This window comes from Podarcis raffonei, chromosome 3, assembly GCF_027172205.1.
Source record: "Podarcis raffonei isolate rPodRaf1 chromosome 3, rPodRaf1.pri, whole genome shotgun sequence".
NCBI classification, from domain to species: Eukaryota; Metazoa; Chordata; class Lepidosauria; order Squamata; family Lacertidae; genus Podarcis; species Podarcis raffonei.
The window spans coordinates 13,670,071-13,695,480 of NC_070604.1; the positions used below are offsets into that span (position 1 = coordinate 13,670,071).

Here is a 25,410-nt window from a genome sequence, read left to right on the forward strand (position 1 = left end):
TTGTGTTTTGAACTGTCACAGGGGAAATAAAGTTTGGGAGAAGGATGACGTGCTACCTCTCTCTCTACTTCTGTTTCTCTCTGTACTGGGCCTGTTAATTAATCCCCCTAGGTATGTGGATGTGGGGGTTTTTTTGTTTTATTTTAAATCATTCCAAAATTCAGCCAACTTTCATTCTCTGTGCGTGCTTATTCTATCCTCACTTTATATGGACAGCTTGTATTTGTTTATAAGTTCTGTGTTTGCTCATATGTTGCCAACTGAATAGATTCTTGGGTTGTATCTACATGACAGTCTCTTCTTCCCCTCTCCCCAGAGGCCCAAAGAACTACGTAAGTGATCTTGTTGGGTTTAATGCTCTCTAAAGATATCTCAGCATATCACCTGGGTCTTGCATCACAATGATCTAATGTCAGTTTGCAGTATGAATGCATCCATTGTGATGTAAGTTTGCAGTATGGATACACCCATTGTGATGTGACACATTGAACAGCATCCCAGGAGGTCTGATTAAGTGCAAGGAGACCATGTAGCAGGTGAGAAAGAAAGTGGTTCTTAGGCTATTTGGGCTTGGGAACTGTTGTCTTCCATAGGTGGGAGATCTGTTGTTTCCTTGTTATTCCTCAGGAGCTTAAAAACCTCAAAGTCCTATCAACCCTGACTTAGATGAGATTTGTGGTCATCAGGTCAACAAAGATTCAGCATGGTAGGTAACATTTTATTGAACATGGACCCCCACACAGACCTTCATCCCCAACCATAAAGAGGAAGATTCTTGTTTCTTTGTTAAGTCAGGAAACAGAGAAAAGTAGTGGCTACATAGCACTATTAATGAATTTGTTTAAAGCTCAGCAAAAAGTAACCCTGTGCGTGCGCGCATTTAAAAGGTGAATTAGTATCAAGCCATTTCCAAGGTTGGCAGCCATAGTGGTGATTGCTGAATGTGTAAGTCAGGCACTTAAAGATCTTATGTTACAGGTTGGAACCACAAGAGGTTTTGATTTATTTAATAACACAAAGAAAAAGATCAGAAGAGCAGAGATAAACAGGCACGCATGTTTTTTATTATTTCTGCCCTCCAGAATTAAATTTATTATTTCCAATCAACAGCGACAGTTGGTTTTTATTCCCTTTCATATTCCTGTAGGCTCCAAAAATAACATAGCTAAGCCATGCTGACACATAGTTTAAATAAACAGTGCTATTGAAGATTTTTTTCTTTAAAAAACAAAACAAGAAAACGAGCAAGTGAAAATTTTACAGTACCTGTCAACCTGAATTTTATATTTAGTTATAGTTTTACTTTAAATTACGATAATTGTGTTTTATGTTCACTTTAAATGTTCACACTTCATTTAATTATTATTTAATACTTGTTATGTAACTGCGATTGTAATCAGAATGTCTACTATAACAGCCGAATGGTTTTCAAAAGATTTGATAATATGGTAAGTTGAACTTAAACCTTTTGTCCTAGTAAACTCTTGTGTGTTGATGTTTCCCTATGGGGCCACAAGACCGTAGGAGAAATTTGTCAATGGACAGATACCAACCATACATGTAGTTGTCGCTTTGTTGATGGAATATAATTAAGATTTCTTAATGATTTGCACAGCTGGGGTACTGGGTCATGTATCTCTGAGTCCTCTTGGTTCTTTCCAAACTGCTTTTCATGCTGTGACAAGAGAATGAATACCATGGGCCTCTTCAGAAAAACCCTACATTCAGTTAATGCTCTTGCCCTGATGTATGTGCAGCCGATGGCATCTGTACAGAGACCCAGTATGGTGCAGTGATTAGAGTGTTGGACTAGGACTTGGGAGAACAGGGTTCAAATCCCTACTTGGCTATGAAGCTCACTGGGTGACCTTGGGCTTCTCAGCCTGACCTACCTCACAGAGTTGTTGTGGAGAAGAAATGAAGAGCAAGAGAACCACCTTGAGCTCCTTCAAGAAAGAGGCAGGATATAAATGCAAATAAATAGACTACAGGTGCAAAAGGGGATGGGAATCTGGCAAAGTGATCTGTGCAAGGGATCACATGGGTGGACCCCATGTGAGGTCGATTTCCCTACTGTGGTACCTCGGGTTACAGACACTTCAGGTTACAGACGCTTCAGGTTACAGACTCCGCTAACCCAGAAATAGTACCTCGGGTTAAGAACTTTGCTTCAGAATGAGAACAGAAATCGGGCGGCGGCAGTGGGAGGCCCCATTAGCTAAAGTGATACCTCAGGTTAAGAAGTTTCAGGTTGAGAACGGACCTCCAGAACGAATTAAGTTCTTAACGTGATGTACCACTGTACAGAAGTTAGTCTACTAAATACCACCCATTGTCAGGAAAGATATGAGCTGTGTCTTTGGCCTCTACCCTCTTGTGCTTTGACTGAGCCAGGAGAAGAATATAATAGTCACCCAAACTTTGCCCCCAAACTGTTGTACTGTAGAAGGCAGAATGCCCCCAAGCCCTCCATTGATTTTTGCTTTTCCTTCAGGAATTGTGCTGGTATATCCATTTCATATCCATTTCATTTCATAAATGGCCTCGGTCCTGTATACCTGAAGGAGCGTCTCCACCCCCATCGTTCAGCCTGGACATTGAGATCCAGCGCCGAGGGCCTTCTGGCGGTTCCCTCATTGCAAGAAGGTTACAGAGAACCAGGCAGAGGGCCTTCTCGGTGGTGGCATCCACCCTGTAGAACAACCTCCCATCAGATGTCAAGGCAATAAACAACTATTTTACTTTTAAAAGACAAGTGAAGGCAGCCCTCTTTAGGGAAGTTTTTAATGTCTGATGCTGTATTGTTTTTAATATTCAGTTGGAAGCCGCCCAGAGTGGCTGGGAAAACCCAGCCAGATGGGCGGGGTATAAATAATAAATTATTATTATTATTATTATTCATATGTTATCTGTATGCAATGAGCAGGGTATACAGCAGGAGTTGGAAACGTGCAGTCTTCCAAACCTTTTGGGACTCCAACTCCCATCAGCCCCAGTCAGCATAGCCAATGGCCATGGGTGATCAATGGAGGCCAGCAACATCTGGAGAGCCACAAGTTCCACATCCCTGTTGCAAGGGCTAGTCACAGCATCTCCCTTCCTACTCCTACACATTCCCCAAACCAAGAATCATCTTGTGGGCACGCTGAGAATCAGAGGGCGGCTTGGCGTACCTGTATCTGATGCATGAGACCACAAATCCTTCCCTCACCGCGGCTCTCTTGAGGGGAGGTGATTTGTGGGGGCATTCTCAGCAACCAATATAGTAGCATGAAAATTGAGCGCTGGACTGTCAGACGTCCTGCGGTTAGATGTTTCATACACAGCCGTTCTTGCTAATGTCAGTGGGCGGAAATAAAGGAGAACTCCAGCCTCAAGCATTTTCATCTTCTCCCCCCCCCCCCCGTTTTCTGGCTTGGCCCTAGTACAGAGCTAGAGTTGCGAAAGCAAGGGGCAGAGCAAGATCACATTTTACATTGCCATGCTGCGGTTCGTGCACTGGAAGGACTAGCGAGTGGGTGTTAAGACAACTGGGAGCTATAAAGAATGCGATTCTGGCTGATCCAGGGAAGCAGGCTGAAACGTTTTGGTCATGTTGAGAAGGCGACGAGCTGAAGAAAGCATTTTGTGCTGGCAGGATATCAGGCAAGGGACCCTTTCATGTAGAGAAGGAGCAGCTCCGAACAGACATGTCCTCCAGGCCTTTTAAAGCTGCTGGAAAGGATCAAATTTTTTGCTTTTGGTAACAAGTGAGGGACTCTGCCTGCCCCCACTGCTGGTTTTGCTCTCTTCGTTTCATTGTCTTTCTAGCCTGCCCTGTCTCCAGTGAGTTCCAATTTAAAATTGATGCAAAAAGTATCCAACAAAATTTGACGGAGCTAAACCATATGTTTAACAAAAACACATCAACCTCACACTCATCCCAAGGCCAGCCAAGTATGGCCACACCAGCACCCCTTGTGTTATTTCTCATTGTTTGAGGTAGCGCCGCTATCTTCAAGCATCCTGTATATGCAGGGAGGTGATCGACCTGTGTCTGGGTCATAGCATCTTTGGACTGAAGATGGAGGCTCACAGGAGTTAGTGCTCCTCCGCAGAAATATAAGAAATGAATTCTTTACTCATAGACAACGAGCATGCCAAGGAGATGGAAGGGCTAGATCATGTCTCTTTCAGAGGTAGTTTCCCAAGGTGAGATTATGTTTTTGTATGGAAGAACAAGTTTTTGTATGGAGTTATTTCTACTCCCTCCAGCTGTTCACATCTGCACAGCTTCAATTCATTTTGGTTTGTGCACACACCAGAGGGTGTTGACCTGACAGGGATTATCTCAACCCTATGCAAAAGCCATGTGGCTAAGGACAAATTAGGAAACTACAGTGGTACCTCGGGTTACATACGCTTCAGGTTACAGACTCCGCTAACCCAGGTTAGAACTTTGCTTCAGATGAGAACAGAAATCGTGCTCTGGCAGCACGGCGGCAGCAGGAGGCCCCATTAGCTAAAGTGGTGCTTCAGGTTAAGAACAGTTTCAGGTTAAGAACGGACCTCCGGAACGAATTAAGTACTTAACCCGAGGTACCACTGTACAGTCTGTGTGAAGCTAGTTTGAGAAACAATGCATCGGACAGTGGTATATTGTAACAAAAGGACACACACACATTTTGGATAATGTCATGTGGACACTTTAAAAACTCAGCCGCGTCTGCCTGCTCAGTCTGCTGTTGATGGGCGACTTCAAGGCCTCTGCTCTCCTTGCTTATCTTTCCACTGGACTTGGACCTGGCAGTTCTTCAAACAGAGGCCTGTCTTCTGTTAAGTAGGACATATGGCCATCGTAGACAGCTGTGCTGCTTAGAACACCACATTGTTGCAGCTACTTGTGAGCAAATGACTTAATGAGCTGATGCAGCAATGCCCTTCATAGGGCCTGTCCAAACACTTGAGGGGGCGACTGTGGAAAGTTTGCATTAGAGAAAGGCAACTGACCTTAATCGCTCTGCAAAGGAACCCAGAAAAACAGTGCATATCACAAATAGGTCTTGAGATGAAGTGGGGGTTGTAGCAAGGACATCCCTCTCTTTCTCTCTCTGACACACGCAAGCAGCAGACAGACATTATGTCCTCTTTTTCCAGGACGCACCCTCTTTTTCATGGGTAGAGTCGTCATAGCGATCCATAGTTAAAAGCAGAAGTCGGAAAATGTGTCCTCTTCAGAATATGGCAACTGTATACGACCAATTTTTTGATATAGTCATTTGATTCCACCTCTTGCAAATGCTATGGTCACCACAATAGCTGTAGTAATGTATTCCAGAACAAAGAAGAAAAGTTGACGGGAATAATTTTCTTCATAGAATCATTGCCAGGGTGGGAAATAAATGTAATAAATGGGTAATGAAACCCCTGGTAATTAATGTAGACCCCTAAAATAAGACACTATGGAGCCATACTGTCACTTCCTTGACCAAATGCTGAGGATGATATTGATAAGCTGTTGTAATAAACAAAAATCTGCCCTTATTCCCTTATGGGGAACATGAGCCCTTATAGAGTCCTTTGTAGATTCTCCATCGGTCGGAGAAAATAAAAGAGGCTAACCAGAGAATATTGTGAAGCAAAGCAGCTCGTAAGCCTGATCTTTATTGAACTGTTGCAACAGGGTGCTCCCCTCACACGCAGGAAAGGAGGAGGACCCCGAACAAAGATAAGGTTCCTGAAATTACGATCAATGTTGCCAAATTCTGTGTAGCCGCTATTAGGCGCAGGAAACAAGAGCTTTCTAATGCCAATATGCAGGCGAAGGCAAATACTTAATTTTATTTATGCTGTCTAATTTTAAATTGCTGTTATGGCCTAATCTGTATTGAAATTGTCCTTTGTTTTTTTCCGGTGTTATGCTTTGTTGACTAGCTGTACGAGTTAATCTGGTCTGTGACCGTTTAATAAAATTTGATTTGATTTGAAGGTGTGCCCGCCCTTATATAGACATTTTAAATTGCCCACCCTGGAGTCCAAGACCACCCCCAGAAACATCATACATACATCACAGAAAGGGGTGTAGCTCAAAACCACCCCCTAGATACATCATACCTACATCACAGAAAGGGAAGTCTACAACATAAATCTGAGTGCGTTGTTTATCTCCTGTCTGGCAGATTACCTGTTAATAGTTACTTGATTGGTTACCCTGGCCAGTCTTTTGTTATGATAAATACTTAGTTCCTGAGCCAGGTCACAGGCTCACCCTATTCATACACAGACATCCCCTTAAGACAGGATTTGTGAAGGAAAAGACAATGGGGAGGCTTTTCCATTTTCCTTCGACCTTGCAGAGAAAATATTTGGTCAGTTTGGGAGTCAAAATGGTTTCAGGGCTGTTTTCCTGTGCTGCTTCAGACATGTAGTTTATACATGTTTGCTTGGTACATTTATGAACATGTATTATATATATAAGACCTTACATTTTTTATTTCACTGTATTTGCTAAGGGTTCCTGGAACTGAAGCTCTGTGCCAGGTAAACCATGGTTCCTAGGAATCCTTAGGGTGGGATGTGCTTTAAATGTATGTTGTGTGTGCAGCTAAAGCAAGAAATAGTCAAAGGAGATAATGCTGTAAGAATAAATGACTTCACCTACCCTCACATTGGCTTGAGATACACACACACACACACACACACTCCAGCCCTGCCTAGCGGTATTATATCCATAAAGCATTATTGGATGTTAGGCTGTGGCTGAGAGAGAAGCATAAAACAAACTTGCACTGCTCTCTACTGCTGTTATCACCATGCTGGAGGTTGAGGAGGGTCAGGTGAGTGGGGGGCGGGGAGTGAGAAATGTCCCTATTTTCATCTGAGGAATGCTGGATGTTATGACAAGTTTATCCAGTGAGGGAAAGTCCCCTTTCCCTTCTTTTGAAAAAGGAAGGAGTAATTGGCAAAAATGCATAAATCAAAATCAAATAAGTGTTGGAAGTGCAAAGAGAAAGAAGGTACTTTTTATCACATGTGGTGGTCTTCTAAGGTTAAAGCTTACTGGGAGATGATATATAATGAATTGAAAAAGATGTTTAAAATAACATTTGTAAAAACAACAACCCAGAAGCTTAGGTTTACATTTACGTGAGCCACTTATTTTCTCAAAGAAAAAGAAACTCAGCTGAAATGGAATATCCTAAACTTGGGTGAGTGAGGAGATATATATAACAAGATGCTCACTACCATCATGTTAAACTAACGTCGATTTCTCTCCAGCCCCAGCAGCACTTCCGCCACTCTTGGCCCCGCATATGGTGGAGGCACTGTAGCAGGAACCGGAAGTCAAGGCGACGCCGAAAAAAACCCTTGCTTATCGGGCTTTCTCTTCCAACCCCCAACCCCCGCATCTCTTAGCGTTTCCCCTTCTCGCCGAGGCACAAGCGCCCGGCTGACGACAAACATGCGGCGGCGCGGGTGCGCATGCGCGCGCCGGGGAGAGAGCCTCAAGCCCGCGCGAACGGGCGGGCGGGTGAGTGAGTGTTCCCAACGCAGCCTCAGGCAGCGCCAGCGTTCCCGCCACGCGCCGACGCAAGGCCGCGCGCATGCGAGAGAGCGCCGCTAGGTCCAGCCCGGCCTCGTCGCGCCGGCGGCTGGGTCGCTCGCTCCCCAGTCTCCAGACGCTGACGGAGGAGGGCAGCGCTCGGGGAGCTGGAGGGCGGAGCTTAGCAGGGCGGGCCGGGCCCCGGGGCTGCGCGGGAACCTCGTCCGCGGTGCCTGAGGGGTGGAAGCGAGGCTGGAGCCTTCGAGCCGAGCGCCTTGAACTCAGGGCCTCGCCGGGTCCTCTCCTGGGGGACGTGAGGCGCCGAAGCCGCGACTCTTCGCCCCGTATCCTAGCGCTGCTGCTCCCGTCGGGTCCCAGGCAGGGGCTCCCGTTGCCATAGCGACGCGTGGATGAGCCCTTTCCAGCTACAGCCCTCTCAGAGTAGAGATGGCGGTTGACATTTCTCCTGCCATGTGACTGAGGAGCTTCCCAGCCCCCCGATTTGTGGCCATTCATGTGGACCATCCATCACCACCTTGGTCTCTGTTGGCTGCTTAGAGCCCAGCTGCGCCCTGCAGCTCTCCTGAGCTTAAGTAAGACCAAGTTGCTTGAGAAGGTTTGCTGGCCTGTGTTGAAGTCGCCTCGGGTGCGATGAGATGGGGATGGTGCTGCGTTTATTCCCACCTTTCCCAGTGTGTGCTTTGCTTCAGGCAGCCTTGCTGTGAAGTAAATGCTACATACATGAGGAGAGAGGGGAGACTTAATGTAAAAAGGAATATATGTGGTCCAGCAATAAAGCTACTGCTACATTTGCAAAGCTAAGCAGGCTCTGGTATAGTTTCAAATTGGATGGGAGACTGAGATTCCTGCGTAGATGACCCCTGAGGTCCCTTCCAACTCTCTAATTCTATGATTCTATTAAATAAAATATGCTATGATTTTTGCATTAATAACGTTCTGCTGCACTTCACTGACAAAATGTTGCAGTAGGTTTTGAGATCCTAAAAGGACATGCTGGAATAGTTAACATTCTAATACTTGGGTTTTGTGGCAGAGGTGGAGTTTCAGAAGGGGAAGGGAGCCCCTTATTTGGGGGTGACTCAATTTTATTTTCAAATTGATAGGACACGTGAGTTTTTTATTTGAGAGAATCGTGATGTTCTATTTGTAAAACATTCCCATTAGAATTATCAAACTAAAAAGGCACCTAAAAGTTTTCTGTGGCGGTTTTAAAAACCTAACTGCTGTCTATATTTGTTTCTGTTTTTATTTAAAGGCCAGCTTACTAGCACAATAGAAAAGGCAGATGTGTGATACGACTATATTGTACAGCGTTGTCACGTTTGTAGGCTACTATCTGGTGTTTCCTATAATTGTTTTTGTACTGAGGGGGGTGGTCATCCTACATGGAATGGTAGTACCTTCACAAAAATATACTGCATGAAATCACCAATGGACAGACAAATGCTATACTGTATGCTTATTCATTTGTTTTCAGGGAGAGTCCTCAGCTGTGTTTTCTCTTGGATGGAAGTATGCTGTTCTCCACAGAAGATGGTAACCTTGAAGTATGAGCATGGAAAAGGGGATAAGCTCAGTAGAAGTTCTACCCTCCAGATCTTCACACACCACTGCAGTAGGGGAGATGGTGAAAGAACACGAAGCAAAGCAAGCTCAGAAAGGGAGACGAGTGGGATTTGTACTTGTCCATGCAGGTGAAGGCATGTGCGGTGTCCCATAGGAAATTTGTGTATAATATTTTGGGGGAAGATGGGGGGTAGAGAAGAAATTTATACGCAGGAAGTTGCTCTCATTCAGGGCTATGCTTCATCTCATTTAAGTTAGGAAGTACGATGCATATATCTTTGCACTTCTCATTTGAGCTGGAGACATCTCATTTTATGTTTAACATCATATTCTCCTGCACTTTCTCATTTGAAAACAAAAACTGTATTGGGCCCCTTTTACATTTGTGGCCCAGTGTGGGAGCTGCTTCTGCATGGTGGTGTAGTTTCACACTTTAGTGTTAGGCATGTGTGTGGGTATTTCTGATGCAGCTGGCACTCTGCTAGGAGGCCGGGTGCTGACTGAGTGCTGAAGACCTACATGTTCAGTCCCTATTCTTGAGGTTGCACTGTGCACATGCATGTCCTTATACTGCTGGATTGCACTAGATAGATTTAGTTCACCCACTGATGGCAATGTGTATGAATGAACTTTTAATGGGATGGATTATTTTTAGCTCCAGGAAGCAGCTGGGCTGTATTTTATATTAGTGAGGAAACGTTAGTTCCGTTAACTTTAGATAAAGTGAGAGGGTCTAACTCATTAAATTAATCCCTTCTCTTCCCTTCAATTCTTCCTTGATATTAGGTGCAGGGTATCATTCTGAATCCAAAGCCAAAGAATATAAGCATGTGTGCAAAAGAGCATGTAGGAAGGTAAGAGTTTGCTAGTTTTGGAGCAAGTGTTTAATCTTTTGGAACATGTTACTGTATTTCTTCATGAAGTACAGAATTGAAATGTTAATCTTTTCTCCATGTATGCACAAGGATGTTCCCTCCCGTAAATATATAACTTATACATTAAAAAATGTCATCTGTCCGATAGCAACTTTGAACATTTAAAATTAATTTTTAAATTTAAGTGACTTTTCTGCACAATACTTGAGAAAGTCATCATCTTGTGCAAGAAAGAAATGGAATGCTTATGTTACTTGTGTAGTGTTTCAGCTGCTTCAACACCTTGAAATGCCTTGATCTTTCTGCTCTTCTTAATTTTCTCATTTTGCAAGATGCTTTTTATAAACTTTGGATCTTCACAAATTGTCTTTTTATTAGCTCTACATGGGCTGAATCTTATACATATGTACGGAGGAGTAAGTCCTATTGAAGTCAGTGAGACTTACTTCTGAGTAGCCATGCATATGGTTGCACTGTTAACTATTTTATTTCCATTTTTTCTCTTACTACGCTTGGTATAGTATCAGACCTAGATGGTGTTACACTGACTAAAGAGTAACCAGCTCCCTTGCCTCTTGCATTTTAACTTCAGCTTTATCGCTATTTAATATGTTTTAAGAGTTTTAAAATCTCAACCTTATTTATATAGTTACATATTTAAAACTTGCTTAGAAACAACCATAAAAATATTTTTCTGAGTTGAAGTGGGATTTTGTATTGCTTCTCACTTGGGCTTTCTTCAACCCCTTGGAGGGAAGGAATTCTCAAATTGGGGAATAACAATGGGGAATATCTCCTTGTGTCATTGTTAGGAACCCAAGCTCAACAGCCTGTAGAAATCATGATAGGAAGTGAGGAAGGCCCAGAGGTAATCTCTGTCAATTGGAGCCCTGTTGGATAAAAAATCTTCAGATGTGTCTTCAGTGTTATACGATGGTACCTCTAGATGCGAACGGGATCGGTTCCGGAGCCCCGTTCGCATCTAGAAGCAAACATAACCAGCGACGTCACATCTGCGCACGGGCGTGTCGCTTTTCATTTTGAGCGTCTGCGCATGCGCAAGCGGCGAAACCCGGAAGTAACGCGCTCCGTTACTTCCGGGTTGCCGCAGAGTGCAACTTGAACGCGCTCATCCCGAAGCACATTCAACACAAGGTATGACTTAAAACATCAATGGAAGATGTTCCCTGTAGATCCTCTCCCCTTCCCAGTCCACCAGATGTTTGGATTGCTTTTAGTTGCTGTGTTTGCCATTTCACTTCACTCTACTTTCTGGACAGAAAACCAACAAATGTCTAATCTGAAAGCAAGCCTTATAACATCTTTTTCGCCTGTAGTGTGGCATTAGGTTAATGCAGTGTGTGTGTGTGTGGTAGAAATCTGTTTCAAAACAGAAGTATGCTTTCTTTACAAATCCATAATTTGAAAATTATTTTGTCATTATTGACTGGTTTGTTTCCTATTTCATGCAGTGAAACTGGGGGGAAATTCCATTTTTCTCTGTGTAAATGGTAGTGCTGGTATTTTAATGTCCTAGTGTTATCTTAATATGTGAAGTACAATGTAGTCAGAGTTACTGGTATTATGTGGTGCCTTAATTTAATAATAGTGAAATAAGTGTTTAGTTTCTTTATTTCCCTTCTCAGAGTACTCCTTACACCAGGGATGGGGAACCCCTAGATGCTAGTGGTTTGCAGCTCCCATATTCCCAGACCATTGGCCAGGCTGGCTGGTGCTGATGAAGTCTAGCAACTTTGGAGGACCACAGGTTCCCCATCCCTGCCCTGAACCCTTCTTGATTATAATTATGTTTTGTAATGTCTGTCTCAGGACCAAGTGACTCTTTGGCCTTTTCTGTATAGAAGATTTAGTATGTAAAAAATAAGAGGCAAAACTTTATATCCTAAAAATTCTGTCTTCTAGGCAATTGAAAAGCTACAGGCTGGGGCTCTTGTAACAGATGCAGTGACTGCAGCGCTAGTTGAACTAGAGGTACTTCTCTTTATTCAGGCATTCACTCTTTTGGTTGCAGTTTGTTGACCACATTTTTCTGTTCAGCTGCCCTATATTAAATGCATTAAATTTGCAACCAATGCTAGAAGTCTTTCATATGTAAAAGGGCAATTTTAATATAATTATGATTTCCCTCCTCATTTTTCTGTCTGCTTCTGCTTTTTATTGCTGCAGGTGTCATTCCTTTTGTGGAAAGGAAGGTGGCTGAGCTTATCACTCTGGGTGCATTTCAGCTTTTTGTTGCTTTTTCTTTGGCAGTTAGGGTTTGCTTCCTTAATGTCTGCTTTAATTGTTGTGGGGAGCCACTAGTAATTCCTAATGTGCTTTCAATAAAGACATGCATCTGTTTTCATAAGATGAGGGACAGTGCCATAACAAAACACCACATTAATTCCCTAGGTAAGACCTTGAACAACTAATCTTGCTACCCTAAATATGTGGTATGATTTAAACAAACATTTTTTTTAGTTAAATTTAAAAAGTGCAGTAGAATATCATTTGGTATTTCTGAGGAACTTAAAAAGCATGAATAACTAAACGGATAACAGTACTGGAATTACAGTTGTCCCATAGGTCAGGTTATTGTGTTTGAAAGTAAAAATGTTCTGAATCCCTGCGGTTGTGCAGGGTAATTACATAGAGAGAATTAGCTCCTAATCGAATGATTTCTGATATCAGCTCTTGGCCACTCAGCTTTGGTTTCGTAGGAGGTATAGGTACTTCACTGTCTCTTAACTATGATTTGAAATATTAAGCTTTAAACCTTTAGCTATTATTATGAATATGCCATTAAATGGTTGGCATGTGCATGGAAATTGATACTGCAGATGAGATGGGTTATTTCTGAATAGATGGGTGAATGCCAGACAGAGCTTTCCTTTCCGAGCCAGCTTTGTCTGTTTTCTTTTCCTTAGTCTCTGCTTCTTCCCTCTCTCTGTCCCTTGGTGGTTCTGCTTCACCTTACCTGCTGTTTTCTATATGCTCTTCCTTCCCTTTGGTCTTATTCAGTGGTAGTCCACCCCTGTGACCATGTTGGCAATGGTGGGAAGCAATCTTAAGTCTTCTCCCAAATATATTTGGAGGCCTAGCAATAAGCATTACTACGAGAATGGCTTTGCCACAACTTCCCCATAGAATCCACTTTCTTTAACTTGGTTACCTTTCCCCGCCTGCATGTCTTTCTCTGCCTTTTAAAGCTTAATTGGATGCTGAAATGTATCAGTTGGAATATGCACAGTGCCCCACCTTGCCCTTTAGTCCAGCTGTGGGGAACCTTCCCAGATGTTGCTGGGGGAAAAACATATTTGGAAAGATCTGGCTTGAGTTCTTTCAGTTCTTGATATTTCGTCTTTATTTCTCAGTTCCAAGGGGATCTTGGAAACTGTGAATAAACAAGGGTTTACAACTGGTAGGAGGAAAACATTACTTTCCATTCTGGCTGAACTATAATCATATGAGCTCTTAATGGAATTGAGTTGGGAAGGAACTTTCCCTCAATAGCAGATCAGGGCCTTTATCAATGTTGCTACCAGTACAGTGGTACCTCTGGATGCGAATGGGGTCCATTCCAGAGCCCCGTTTGCATCCTGAACTGAACGTAAGATGCGATTGTGTGTCTGTGCGCGCACGGGTCACGTTTTGCCGCTTCCGCGCATGCACGTGATGTCATTTTGAGCGCCTGCACAAGTGGCAAAACTCGGAAGTAACATGCTCCGTTACTTCTGGGTCGCCACGGAGTGCAACCCGAAAATATTTAAGCTGAAGCGTATTCATCCCAAGGTATGACTGTACCTGTAATACTGATAGGAAAGTCTCTGAATGTAGTGGAATGCATAAGGAGCTCCTGACTGAGGTTACCTTTTTATTTTCATTTTTACACCCTTTTCTACAGAGACTTCTACAGAGTAGACTACAAATCATCTGATTTTGTTTGAATGTGAGAAAGAGGGGGAAAGATGATGTGCCTTATCAGGCAGTTGTCTCCTCCCATCTGCTCCCCACTCAGTTCTGCTGAGTTTACATGTTGTCGATTACACAGGATTCCAGCCAGTCCAAGAGGCATCACTTCAAAGACTTGTCAAGGAGCAGGAGTTTCTATTGATCTTTTATGAGCTAGTAGACAGTTTGCTTGTGGTATGCTGGCTGTTTTTTGCTCACTTTGTGTGTAGAAAGAACACAAGCTTCTTGTGCCAGACGATGTGACTTCACAGAAATGCAGCCAGCTACTCTGTGAATTGGAGATAGCAGTTTGCATGTTGAGAAGATAATCTGCTGTGATTTAGTTGTCAGTGACCGCCGTATTTCCTAATATTAAGGTGGCCGATGTTGATTGCAGGTGCTTGCCAGATGGGGACATAATTAAGTATTTTTACATTCCTTTGGTGTGAGCCAAAAGTGTGACGAATATTTGTAAATACAGCACAAAGGAATCTAGAACATCAGCGATGGATACTTAACGGGACAGCACAAGCTGTAAATATGAATGCTGTGGGTGGGAACCCCTGTGCGTCCTGACCAGTGTGCAAATCCAGAGTTTCAGATATTTGGGTGGACGGAGAACTGGAACATGCTTTCTTTACTATGGAGGTTCCTTAAGGATGCACTCCCTCCGCAGCACACATACACACTCACTCTCTGATTATTTTTCTAGATTGTTCCCCAGGAAAGTTCCTCAGTACTGGGCAGTAAGTAAGGGCTTAATTCTAGTTAAGATGAAATGGAAGTATTAGCTATTAGACCTATGTCAGGTGTGGGGAAGGTCCATGGGCCAGTTGTGGCCTGCGAGGCCATTTCCCGCAAACCACACTCACCTGTGCATCAGCTGATGTGTCTGGTGATGTCAGCCAGGCAGGAGGACAGAGCTTAATCCTGTACTGGCTACATGCCTGTTCTCGGCGGGGAATAAGGTGCTTCTCAAAGCATGCTTGAAGCACTCTGTACACTTCTCCTGTAACAGGGAGGGAGGGTGGGTGGGTGGCAGCCGCTGCTGCCTGCTCACAGGAGAAATTTCAAGCAGCATTTTTGAGAAGTGATGTAAAGCAGCCCTGCTGCTCTTGTTTCAGCTGAAATGGGATAACGGGGGCTGCCTTAAAGCACTTCTCAAAAACGCAGTTTGAAGCAGCTCTCTTCTCCATTTAAAAGAAAAGGGGGTGACTACTTCCAACAGCACTTCTGCAAAAGGCTTTAAGACAGCCCCTGTGTTCATAATTCAGGCTGAATTTTATGTGGACCTTAATCAGATGTGAATTTCTGTGTATTGTTTCTGGAGTTGGAATGCCCAGGACAGTCTCCATAATTGGTCAGTTTTCTTGGCATTCCCAGAGACATCACATACAAAGTTTTGCCTTGCTCATGACATTTTTTAGATTGGTCAGAGAAGATAAATGTGATCAGTGTTTTGCAGTTATCTGTTGTTGCTTAAACACAACAAGATTGTTCTTGTTGTTGTAGAAATAAAGGGAGGACTTTTGAATAATTTCAGTTGAAATAAAATATAGTATCAAGTCAAGTGCATGCTGTTAACTTTCAAGAAAGCAGTGCTGAGACAGTTTCTCTATTGGAGTACTTTTGATTATTATTTATTACACCTGCTCTATTGCAGAGTGTATTGCTTTGGTCGTTGCTTAGCCTAATTTTTTATTTTTTATTTTTATTTGAAAAAGGTTTTGTGCTGAGCTTTGTGGGTGGCTGGCCATTTCTCTTAGCTTGTTCTCGCTCCTTTTTTTCCGAGTGAAAGAAAACTCTTATTTGTTTTCTTAACAGATGAATATTGTATTGACACGTTTTGGAGGACTGGAAACTCTAAGCTGAAGAATACTAGAGACGGCAGTGAAATGCATTGCTGCTATAAAAGAGTGATAAAAATTCCTAGCAGATCTTTCAAATTTTAAATGTGACTTTATTTTAATGATTGCAGCTCATAAAATGAGATTTTCAAATCATTCCCTCCCTCCTTTCACAAGCATAGGTAGTCTTAAATCACTGGGCTAATACCATTGGTATTTAAATGATATATTTGAGTTCATTCTTCGGATGGTAATTGACAAAGTGTAGAGAAAAGACCATTTTCCATAGGCGTTATTCTTTTTCTGACTATTTTGGGCGGTGTGAGTGTGACGTTTTTCCTCTGATGCCCTAACATTTTATCTGTGATTAAAACACAGTGGCTTCAAAGCATAGCCTAAAATTTAACATACCAAAAGATTCTTTCTTGTTGAATTTCATCGGTTTGCCACTCCCATTTTCCAACAAGGACCCTTTCTAGTAAGGCATCTACTCCCTCCCCCAAGTTGCTTGTCCTGTGGTGACTATCAATAGAAAGGGTCAGTGCTTTTTTTCTAAAAAAAGTTTAAGTGTACTCAAGAAAATCACCATTTTATAGTTCAAATTGGGAAAAATAAATACAGTAAATGGACAAAAGTACAAAGATGCACAAAATGTTTAGGGGCATTCATACCCCTGTGTACCCCCAGAAAAAAAGCACTGGAAAGGGTCAATCACCATGATGATGTAAGGACTGGTTGGAGCAATAGTGGAAGACTGGCAACTTTTGTGGACATGATCAAGACAGGATAGCTTGAGTTGCCCATGGCAAGAGAAGGCATCTAATAAATTCAAATAATAATAACTTGAGTTCCCAGTTATGTGACATAGACTACATTCGCTCATCCTAGTAAGGCATGGTTAATGGTTCACTGTGAACATGGAGATCAACTTTGATGCACCGTGCTAATAAGTTCGAGCAACAACCACAATCAAAGGCTTAGAAACACACACGGGGATTGTGCTGTGCTTTTCTCAAACCAGAAGCAGTGAGGCTTGGCTTCAGATGATGGCTTGTTTGAAGTGAAACAGACCATGATTCCTCATTTGAATGTAATGTTAATCAAAGAATCCTGGTTTGTTGCCCTTGCTTGTTATCAGGGAGAAGCGGAAGTAGGAGCACACTGTGTGTTTGTAGCGAAAATGTTATTTACCCTGAATTTCTGTTGTGTTGGAGGACATTCTCTTCTTATGCCTCCTATTCCAGCAGGAGGAGTCATCATGCCTTCCAGATCTTCCTGCCTTAGATGGAATAGGACGGGTCTTTTGCCTGTCTGGCGAAAATTCCCTTTTCCCCTCTACGTTTGCTGTGAGTTCATTCCTTCTATTTCCTCCTCTTCCCTTGCTGTCTTTGTCAGGTTTGTTGTTTACTTCTTGGTTTTTTTTTTATGTTTGTGTTTCCCCACAAACACCCACCCACACCTTGTGTGTTGCCTTTCTTTGTTTTTACTGGCCAGGGTGGGGGTGGTTTCCCTAGTCATTTTCTCCTGGTTCCTTTTTGGCCTCCTGGTGAGTCCTGCATTACTACGTCAAGCAGGACTACCACTGTTGGACACTGAGCACCCTTATTGCTTGGTGGATCTGGCAGGGTCCTGCATTACTCCATCAAGGAAGACCACCATTATCGTGAAAATGAACTCCTTCACTCCTCAGTGGCAATTGCAGTAGGTCCCGCATTTACCCCACCAAGTGATATTATTGTCTTCCCAGAGATAGGCAGCTAGTGTTGATTATACCCTTGGTGAGTCCTACATTTACCACCTCATCAAGCGGGACCACGATTAAACAGGCTTTGGGTGCCTTTTTTGTTCTTTATGGGATGCACCTGTAATTTGTACTGACAACACTTTGACATGAGCTTACATCAACAAGCAGGGTGGTACCCTCTTGCAGAGGTTGCTTTTGTATGAACTGAGTTATCTTCTAAATAACTTACAATCTTCCACAGTCCAGTTAACTGATGTTTTTAACCTGTGTGAATTTACAAAGGTTTTTTTGGTAATGGAAGATATCTGAAAATTGTTTTACATCAATGTCATAATTTATTCAAAGGCTTAATTGAAACAATACAGATATATTTCTGGAACAGAGAATATATCCCTTACCAGAGACACTCCTCCAGCTCAATCCAGTATACCATTAATCATGGCATATTGTAACCCACTGAGTCTTTGAATTGTCATTATGAGTTTGTTTCCAGCACTGTGATCAAGGCTTCCATACTGATCTTCATAAAAAGAACATCTTTGTTTTTTTGGAACATCTGAGGAAATGTGCTAATTTAAGAAGTTGCCTCGTTGCATTGGCCACAGACCTTTGATCTGATCTGCTTATTTTGCTTGTTAATTAGTTGCCGGTTATTTGTGTAACTTTAATTTATTGAACCGTTTCAGTGTTTCTTCACAGATATAAAATACCACCTGCAGTTTGGTTTTGAGGAATGTTTCACTTCTAGCAAGAGCAGAGAGATAAATAGAAATTGTAATTTGGGTTGTGCAGAACAGAAATGGGAAGAGAACGGAAATTCATATGGTGCTGTAATTTACTGATGTTGTGGGATAGCTCAGTCAGTAGAGCAAGAGGCTCTCAATCTCAGGATTGTGAGTTTGAGCCCTATGTTGGGCACAAAGATTATTGCATTGCAGGGGTTGGACTAGATGGCCCTTGTGGTCCCTTCCAACTCTACAATCCTGTGATGTTCCTAGGGCCTGTCTCCAGGTCAGGCCCTCAGCTGCTCTGCTGAGTCCAGACTTTCCTTAAAGTACTGTCTGCCATCATGTACTGGCAGCAGTAGGTCTCTCTCTTTATATTCTTCCTCTAGTAAATCTACGCAAGACACATGGAGTGAGATACAGTCACCTTGGAATCGAGCCAGACCAGATCATAGACAGTTAAAACATAAAAATAAATTTGCTTATGGAAAATAATATCTAAAACAAGTAGTCATTGTACACAGAATTGTCATATTTTCAGTATCATAACATAAGTCTTCTCCACAACATCTATGCTTTTATGCATGTGCTTTCATGATCTCTGTCATCTCATTCATCTTGTCTGTTTTGCTCGCAGACACTTTCTCCTTTTAGTTGTCATTTCTGAACCCCACCCTGTCACTCACTCTGCTCTGCCCAACATTCCATTCAGCTTCCCTAATGTCAATCATCCTTCCATTGACACTCAACAACTTTTGAAGATTAATGCTGCAGGTCTTAATGGCCATTGCCTATTGACACTTTTAGGAAATAGGTATTCATACTGTCACATGTTCTCCAAACTGGGGAGACCAATTACGTAACCACATTTTAAAAAGTTAGTATTTATATATACTTCCAAAACAGATACAGTTTATTGGTCTCTACCCCCCTTTGGCTTCTTTTCATTTAATTGTAAGTAGCCAGTTGAGTGCTTGAGAAAGAGCTGACAATAAGTAAATGCGAGAAATGAGAGAGTGCTTGCTTATAGTGATAGAGTCTCTGTATTGTACCACAAAGTGCCTCTGGCTCGTAGTTCAGCCACACTATTAGGTGTTTGGGAATGCAGTAGGTTGTATTCTAGAGCCTTTTATAGCTTTGTCTTACCTGAAGGAGGCTGAAGTGCTCAGTGGACTTCTAACTAGCTATTACAGTGGTGCCTCGCAAGACGAAATTAATTCGTTCCACGAGTTTTTCGTCTTGCGAAGCACGGTTTCCCATAGGAATGCATTGCAAATCAATTAATGCGTTCCTATGGAGACCACCTTCAGACCAGGTCCGGGGACAGCGGGGAAGACGCGCTGCGCTTCCTCGCTGTCCCCGGAGATTGCGGGGCTGGCGGTGGGGAGAAGGGCTCTTCTCCCCACCGCCAGCCTTCAGAAGAGGTCCGGGGACAGCGGGGAAGACGCGCTGCGCTTCCCCTCTGTCCCCGGAGCTTGCGGGGCTGGCAACGGGGAGAAGCGATCTTCTCTCCACCGCCAGCCTTCAGAAGAGGTCCGGGGACAGCGGGGAAGCGCAGCGCGCTTTCCCTCTGTCCCCGTAGCTTGCGGGACTGGCAGCGGGGAGAAGCGATCTTCTCCCTGCCGCCAGTCTTCAGAAGAGGTCCGGGGACAGCGGGGAAGACGCGCTGCCCTTCCCCTCTGTCCCCGGAGCTTGCGGGGCTGGCAACGGGGAGAAGCGATCTTCTCCCCACCGCCAGCCTTCAGAAGAGGTCCGGGGACAGCGGGGAAGACGCACTGCGCTTCCCCTCTGTCCCCGGAGCTTGCGGGGCAAGCTTCGTCTTGCGAAGCAAGCCCATAGGGAAATGTGTCTTGCGAAGCACCTAAGAAAACGAAAAACTCTTTCGTCTAGCAAGTTTTTCGTCTTCCGAGGCGTTCGTCTTGCGGGGTACCACTGTACTGTGATTACAATAGGTTTGTACACAGTCTCATAAATGCAACAGTGAGGATTTGTTTTCACAGAAGCTCGCTCTCTGTATGCATGTATAGAAATATATCTAAAACCAACAACTTCATATGTCCCAGAGGCCTGAGATTTTGTTTTTGACAGTTCATAGAGAGATAGATAACTGTAATTATTTAATGATTGGTCTTTAGGCAGTGTATGTAATATTAGCCCTGTGTATGAGCAAGCAGGGGTTAATCAAACTGGCCACTGAATGACGTTTAGCACATAGTGGCCCAGTTTCCATATCATGGTAAACCTAGTTAATGGTTCTGTGAGTGTGGAGATTGCTGCTGCTGCTTCGCTCCTTCCGTAGTGCATGTGGGAGCATCGATGATCTGTGGCTTAGCGTTCTGTCTGCACCATGGATTGTGGTTTTGTTTTGCTCCAAACAAACCACAACATGAAGGCAGGAACAAGCCTTGCCTACTCTTTGTAGTTTATTTGAAGCAAACCAAACCAATATCTCCAGTTCAGACAGAACACTAAGCTAGGGATTGTTGATGGTTACTTCCAGTTGCAAAAGGGAAGGGAAGCCCCATGTCCCCAGTCAGCAATTAGCTATGTCTTACCATGATATGTACATGCAAAGAAAAACTGTGCTGGAATCTCAGAATTCAGAAACTTCTTGAGGTGTTACAGCACTGAGCACAGTTATGAAACTGCCAATATATTAGCAAATAAATATTGGATAGAAAATATTGAAGAAATGTAAGTGATAGTACATGTGACGAGAGAAATTTATTTTGACACTGTATGATTAGAATTATCAACTGCAGTTGTTATGGGATTAAGTCAGTGATGACATAATTCTCATTTTCAGTGTGATAAACTATGCCTTAAGCTCTGAAGACTTGGTTGACAAATGCTTTGGCTGATGTTTTTAATCTTTATTCTCTCATTGTGATGGATTGATCTTGCTTATTCACCAGAACAAACCCATGATCATTCTGTTTGGGAGGATTGTGTGTGTTTTGCATACTCCTTAGGGAATGCAAAGTTGTTGTGTGTTTTTTTTTTAAGAAATGAAATCAATTGTGTCCTTAAATGTTACTCCCTAATTTGGAGGCTGGGATGAAAGGAGGAGGAGAAATGACAGTGAAACTTGGGCAGATTAATGGCCTCATTTTAAAAATGGCATTGCTTTCAAGGCTTTGTTTGGTCTTTTATGGAACTGAATGTTTGTAGCTGGAATAATTAACATCCTCTAACTGCTATATGGTTTATTTTCTAGTAAAAGGGATACCAGTAAGTTTGTTGCAATAAGGTTCCACTGAAGTATGTGTGAAAAGTTAGGCATGGCTAAGAGAAGTCCAACTGATTTCAATAGGGACAGAGTTCGACTAACTTGCTCTGGGTCTAACCCAAAGTACTTTAATCATAGCTGTGGATTATCTGATTCCTGCTGGCCTACGTAAGGGTTATGATGACAAACACTCTTTATTTCCACACTTCAAAGATGTTACTTGCTTTGTAGTTTTGGGGAAATGAGAATTTCTTCCATATGAGTAGTTTGACAGACTTGTTTCTTAAGCCACACCGCCTTTATGAGATGTGTAAATATTATAATAAAATGGCTAGTTAAGAAAGAAAATAATAGGGTGGCAAATTTGCGGAGTTGAGAGAAACCACTTTATCCTTCATTTTAGGTTTATTAAGCACATAACTTTATCATCCAGCTTGCAAGTCCCCAAATGTTTCACACAGCCCTGCGTTCAGCTGTGTACCTTACTGACCCTTATTCAAATTCTTCTAGACAATTCATATCTGGTGTCCATAATTGCAAATTTCCTTGTGGTGGCAGCTTTATTAACCCCCAACTACCTCCTCCTCCTGGAAGAGTAGTGGCTGAGAAGCCCCCACTACAAATGCAACAGGATCCTGGACAATATGCACAGATTTGGCTAATTTCTGGCCACATCCTTGGTTTTCTGGTTGCACAACTATATATAGACAGTTTACTTTGGAGCCTCTTTTCTAACATGCTTCACATGTCATGCAGCTTTGAGCACATATTTGCACGGTGTGTGAGGTTCCATGCATGTATGTAAAGCTTAAGTTTATTCATAAAAGTCTAAATGAAACTGCCTGAACAAGACTTATTCTTGCTATACTGAGAAGCAGTTGTCTTTTTCTTCATTTTTAGCTGGAACAATCAAATTCTTTTTATCTATGGTAAACTGTACACTGGCAACTCCCCGTTTGCACGGAGGTTGCGTTCTGGGTCACAGTGCATGTTAACGGAGTTGCCTATACATGTTTATCTTTGTTTTTCTCTACAGGCACAGGTACAGACACATTTTGTTTCCCATATTTATTTAGGTTATATTTGGCATACTGTTGCCCGGAGAGAGAGACGAAATCTCTGGTGGATAATGCAGGGATGCATGTTTATGTGTTAGAACTACATCCAGTATATTGGATGAAGTCTGACACTAAAATAATGATGCAATTTTAGCATTTGTTACCAGGGTCTCTCCCCCCCCCCCCGCAGTTCACACTCTTCGTGTGCTCTGCCAATTTTCATGTTTGGAATCCATTGAAATTGTTTCTCTGGTCTCATAATTCAGTTGTTGCAGAAAGTGTCTCAAATACTTCCCATCCTAGCCCTCTTTAAGGCAGAAAGCACAGTTGCTTTTTTCTCCACCTGCCATTCCTTTGCATCTTCCTCTTCACTCTGCATCCTTCATTGGCTTCTCTCTGTAAGGAAACTTGAGTTTCAGCTGATGGGATGAGCAGCATGTGCTGGGAGGCCAGTTGGCCCCAGTACTCATCATATAACTCCTTTGATAATATGCATAATTATGGATAGTTTGCCTTCATGCATTCTTTCTTTACATTTCTTTACAGGATTCACCCTTTACTAATGCAGGAATGGGGTCTAACCTAAACCTTTTGGGTGAAATAGAATGTGATGCCAGTATCATGGATGGAAAATCACTCAATTTTGGAGCAGTTGGCGCTCTCAGTGGTATGTTGAGCAAGCTCTAGAAGACGGAATGTTTAGATTCAAAAAGATATTTGAGTATGTAGTTGGAGTCCTAATACGCTATAAATATGGTGCATAATGTTACTTCAAATCCTATTACATGGATAGGATTGCATGTGACGAAGAGCAAGCACCGTATCTTTTTAGGCATTGCGCAAAATAATCGTTTGATGGCTATTAGCCATATTTTGTTTTCACCCTTTTTTTCTTATTAGTTTAAGGTTTTTGCCTTCATCTATCCTGTCTCTGTTCTGTTTTTAATTTGACATCTCTGGTGTTTGGGGTGCTAAAATAAGGCTTATTTTTGAGATGTTAATTGCAAAGCCAAGGAATAAATGAACCCCCCCCCGAATAACTTGTTGAGTTAATTGGTTTAATTCCAAGGTAATTAAAACTATCTGGAGTACTGCATGACCATTTCCTTAAATGACTTTTCTTCCTGTTCCTAGGAATCAAAAATCCTGTTTCCGTGGCAAATAGATTGTTGTGTGAAGGGCAGAAAGGAAAGCTGTCTGCTGGCAGAATTCCACCTTGGTAATTACTTTGTTCTGTTTGTTTCTTATTTGGGGCAGTAATGCATACAATATTTGAAAGTTACTCTTATTAAAAGAAGGCTGATGCTTTTTAGTGTGCATCAGTAATAGCGTGCTTTTAAGATGAGGACTGGCTTTGTTGTTGATCTTGGAACATCTTGCATGCTTATTGCAGCTGTAAATAGCATAACTTTGCCTTTTATCTTTAATATTCTGTTCTAAGTCTGAACTTCTTCCTCTGTGGTTGTTTATGCAGATATTTACACTGCTAAGCTTTTATTTCTGATGTTTCGGGTTCAAAATATTAAAAATCCAATAAATCAGACCTCAAAGCTAAACATAGCTTGTTGTTGTGAAATGTTACATTTGTGCTCTCCTTTTGGTTCCAGAGTTTTAAACTTTCAGCATATGCTCTCATTTTTGTTGAGGAGAAAATGGTTTCACATTAATTTTTATATAGATTTGAAGGTGAACTATAATTATTCACATTCGCTCCAATTGTAATAATTTTCAAGTGTGGGAGATTAAGGAAGTTTATTATATTTTTTAATAATAATAATAATAATAATAATAATAATAATAATAATAATAGCCAAACTATGGTCTGAACATCCTGTTCAAGCTGATTAGCTTACATGCTATATCATACACCTATAAATGTAAAAATAGGTGAAAAATCTTGCCAGAGAAATCAGGTTGAAATAAGTTTTTCAACAGTCTATATAGAATGTTGACAAAGGAGAAGATCTCTTCAGCTTAGCAGACAGGACATGATAGAGTATAGAGCCTAAAGTGCTTAAAGCCCCTGACCCTTAGGGGTAAAACAATGTCATATCCCAATGCTATTTTCAACAGGGATCATGTTCAGTCATACTTCTCTTCACAGAGGGCTTGAAATAGTTGGGTTTTTCTCTCTTGAGGAGGCAACAACCGAGTGGCAAAATGATGCAGGGGGTATTATGAAATGGTTTTTACTTTTTCTCAGAATACAAAAATCTGGGCTTTTCCAGGGTAATTGGTATGTGGCAGGTTTTAAGATAAGCAGAATACATTTTTGTGTGCTGTGTTAATAACCAATGATTAACCAAGTTGCAATAGTAGCTGGCTTAAATAATTGGCTACCTATTCGTTGTTGCTAGTCATGCGAACAAGAATCACAACACCCATCTTTGGAGCCTTGTGCAATCAACAACAAACAGGAGGACAACTGTTGCTGTTTCATTTTACACAAATAAGAAGTGTAGTAACTTATAGCGAGCAACTGATCTGAATGTGTGTGTACGGGGGGGTGGAACTTCTCATTGTTTCATTACTTAGGACTATGTTATGCCTGTTGTAACAACAGAAGTTCTCATAATAATTCTGTGTTCATTTTTTTTACTGTTAATTCCTAGTTTCCACCTCGTTTTAAATGTTCCAGAAATAAAGGCTAAAGACCAGCGCCTCTTAACTTGAAGAGGTGGATTAGGCTGTAACCCAAAACATTAGACTAGCTTTCCCCAGCCTGGTTTTTTCCAGATGTTGTTGGACTACAACTCCCATCATTCTTGACCCCTGGCTATGCTGGCTAGGTGCTGGTGATGAGGGTTCGGCATCAGCAGGAAGACACCAGCCTGGGGAAGGCTGTATTATTAGAGAGTAAGCCCCAATGAGG

At 42.3% G+C, this 25,410-nt stretch overlaps 1 protein-coding gene across 7 annotated transcripts in view; it reads left to right on the plus strand.

Moving 5' to 3' along the window:
* The first annotated feature begins 631 nt into the window (after positions 1 to 631).
* TASP1 (taspase 1) overlaps positions 632 to 25,410 on the plus strand; it is a 62,039-nt gene continuing 37,260 nt past the window's right edge. For 2 of the 7 annotated variants that reach the window (XM_053380608.1, XM_053380611.1), the window contains exons 1-6: positions 8,016 to 8,115; positions 9,021 to 9,243; positions 9,896 to 9,963; positions 11,908 to 11,976; positions 23,085 to 23,205; positions 23,673 to 23,757. In XM_053380608.1, the coding sequence (XP_053236583.1) occupies positions 9,093 to 9,243; positions 9,896 to 9,963; positions 11,908 to 11,976; positions 23,085 to 23,205; positions 23,673 to 23,757 (494 nt within the window). In that variant the 5' untranslated portion in view covers positions 8,016 to 8,115; positions 9,021 to 9,092. Of the gene's footprint in view, positions 707 to 7,400; positions 7,511 to 8,015; positions 8,116 to 9,020; positions 9,244 to 9,895; positions 9,964 to 11,907; positions 11,977 to 23,084; positions 23,206 to 23,672; positions 23,758 to 25,410 lie in introns of those variants that run through there. The other 5 variants (XM_053380610.1, XM_053380609.1, XM_053380612.1 and 2 more) reach the window with 5 other exon arrangements.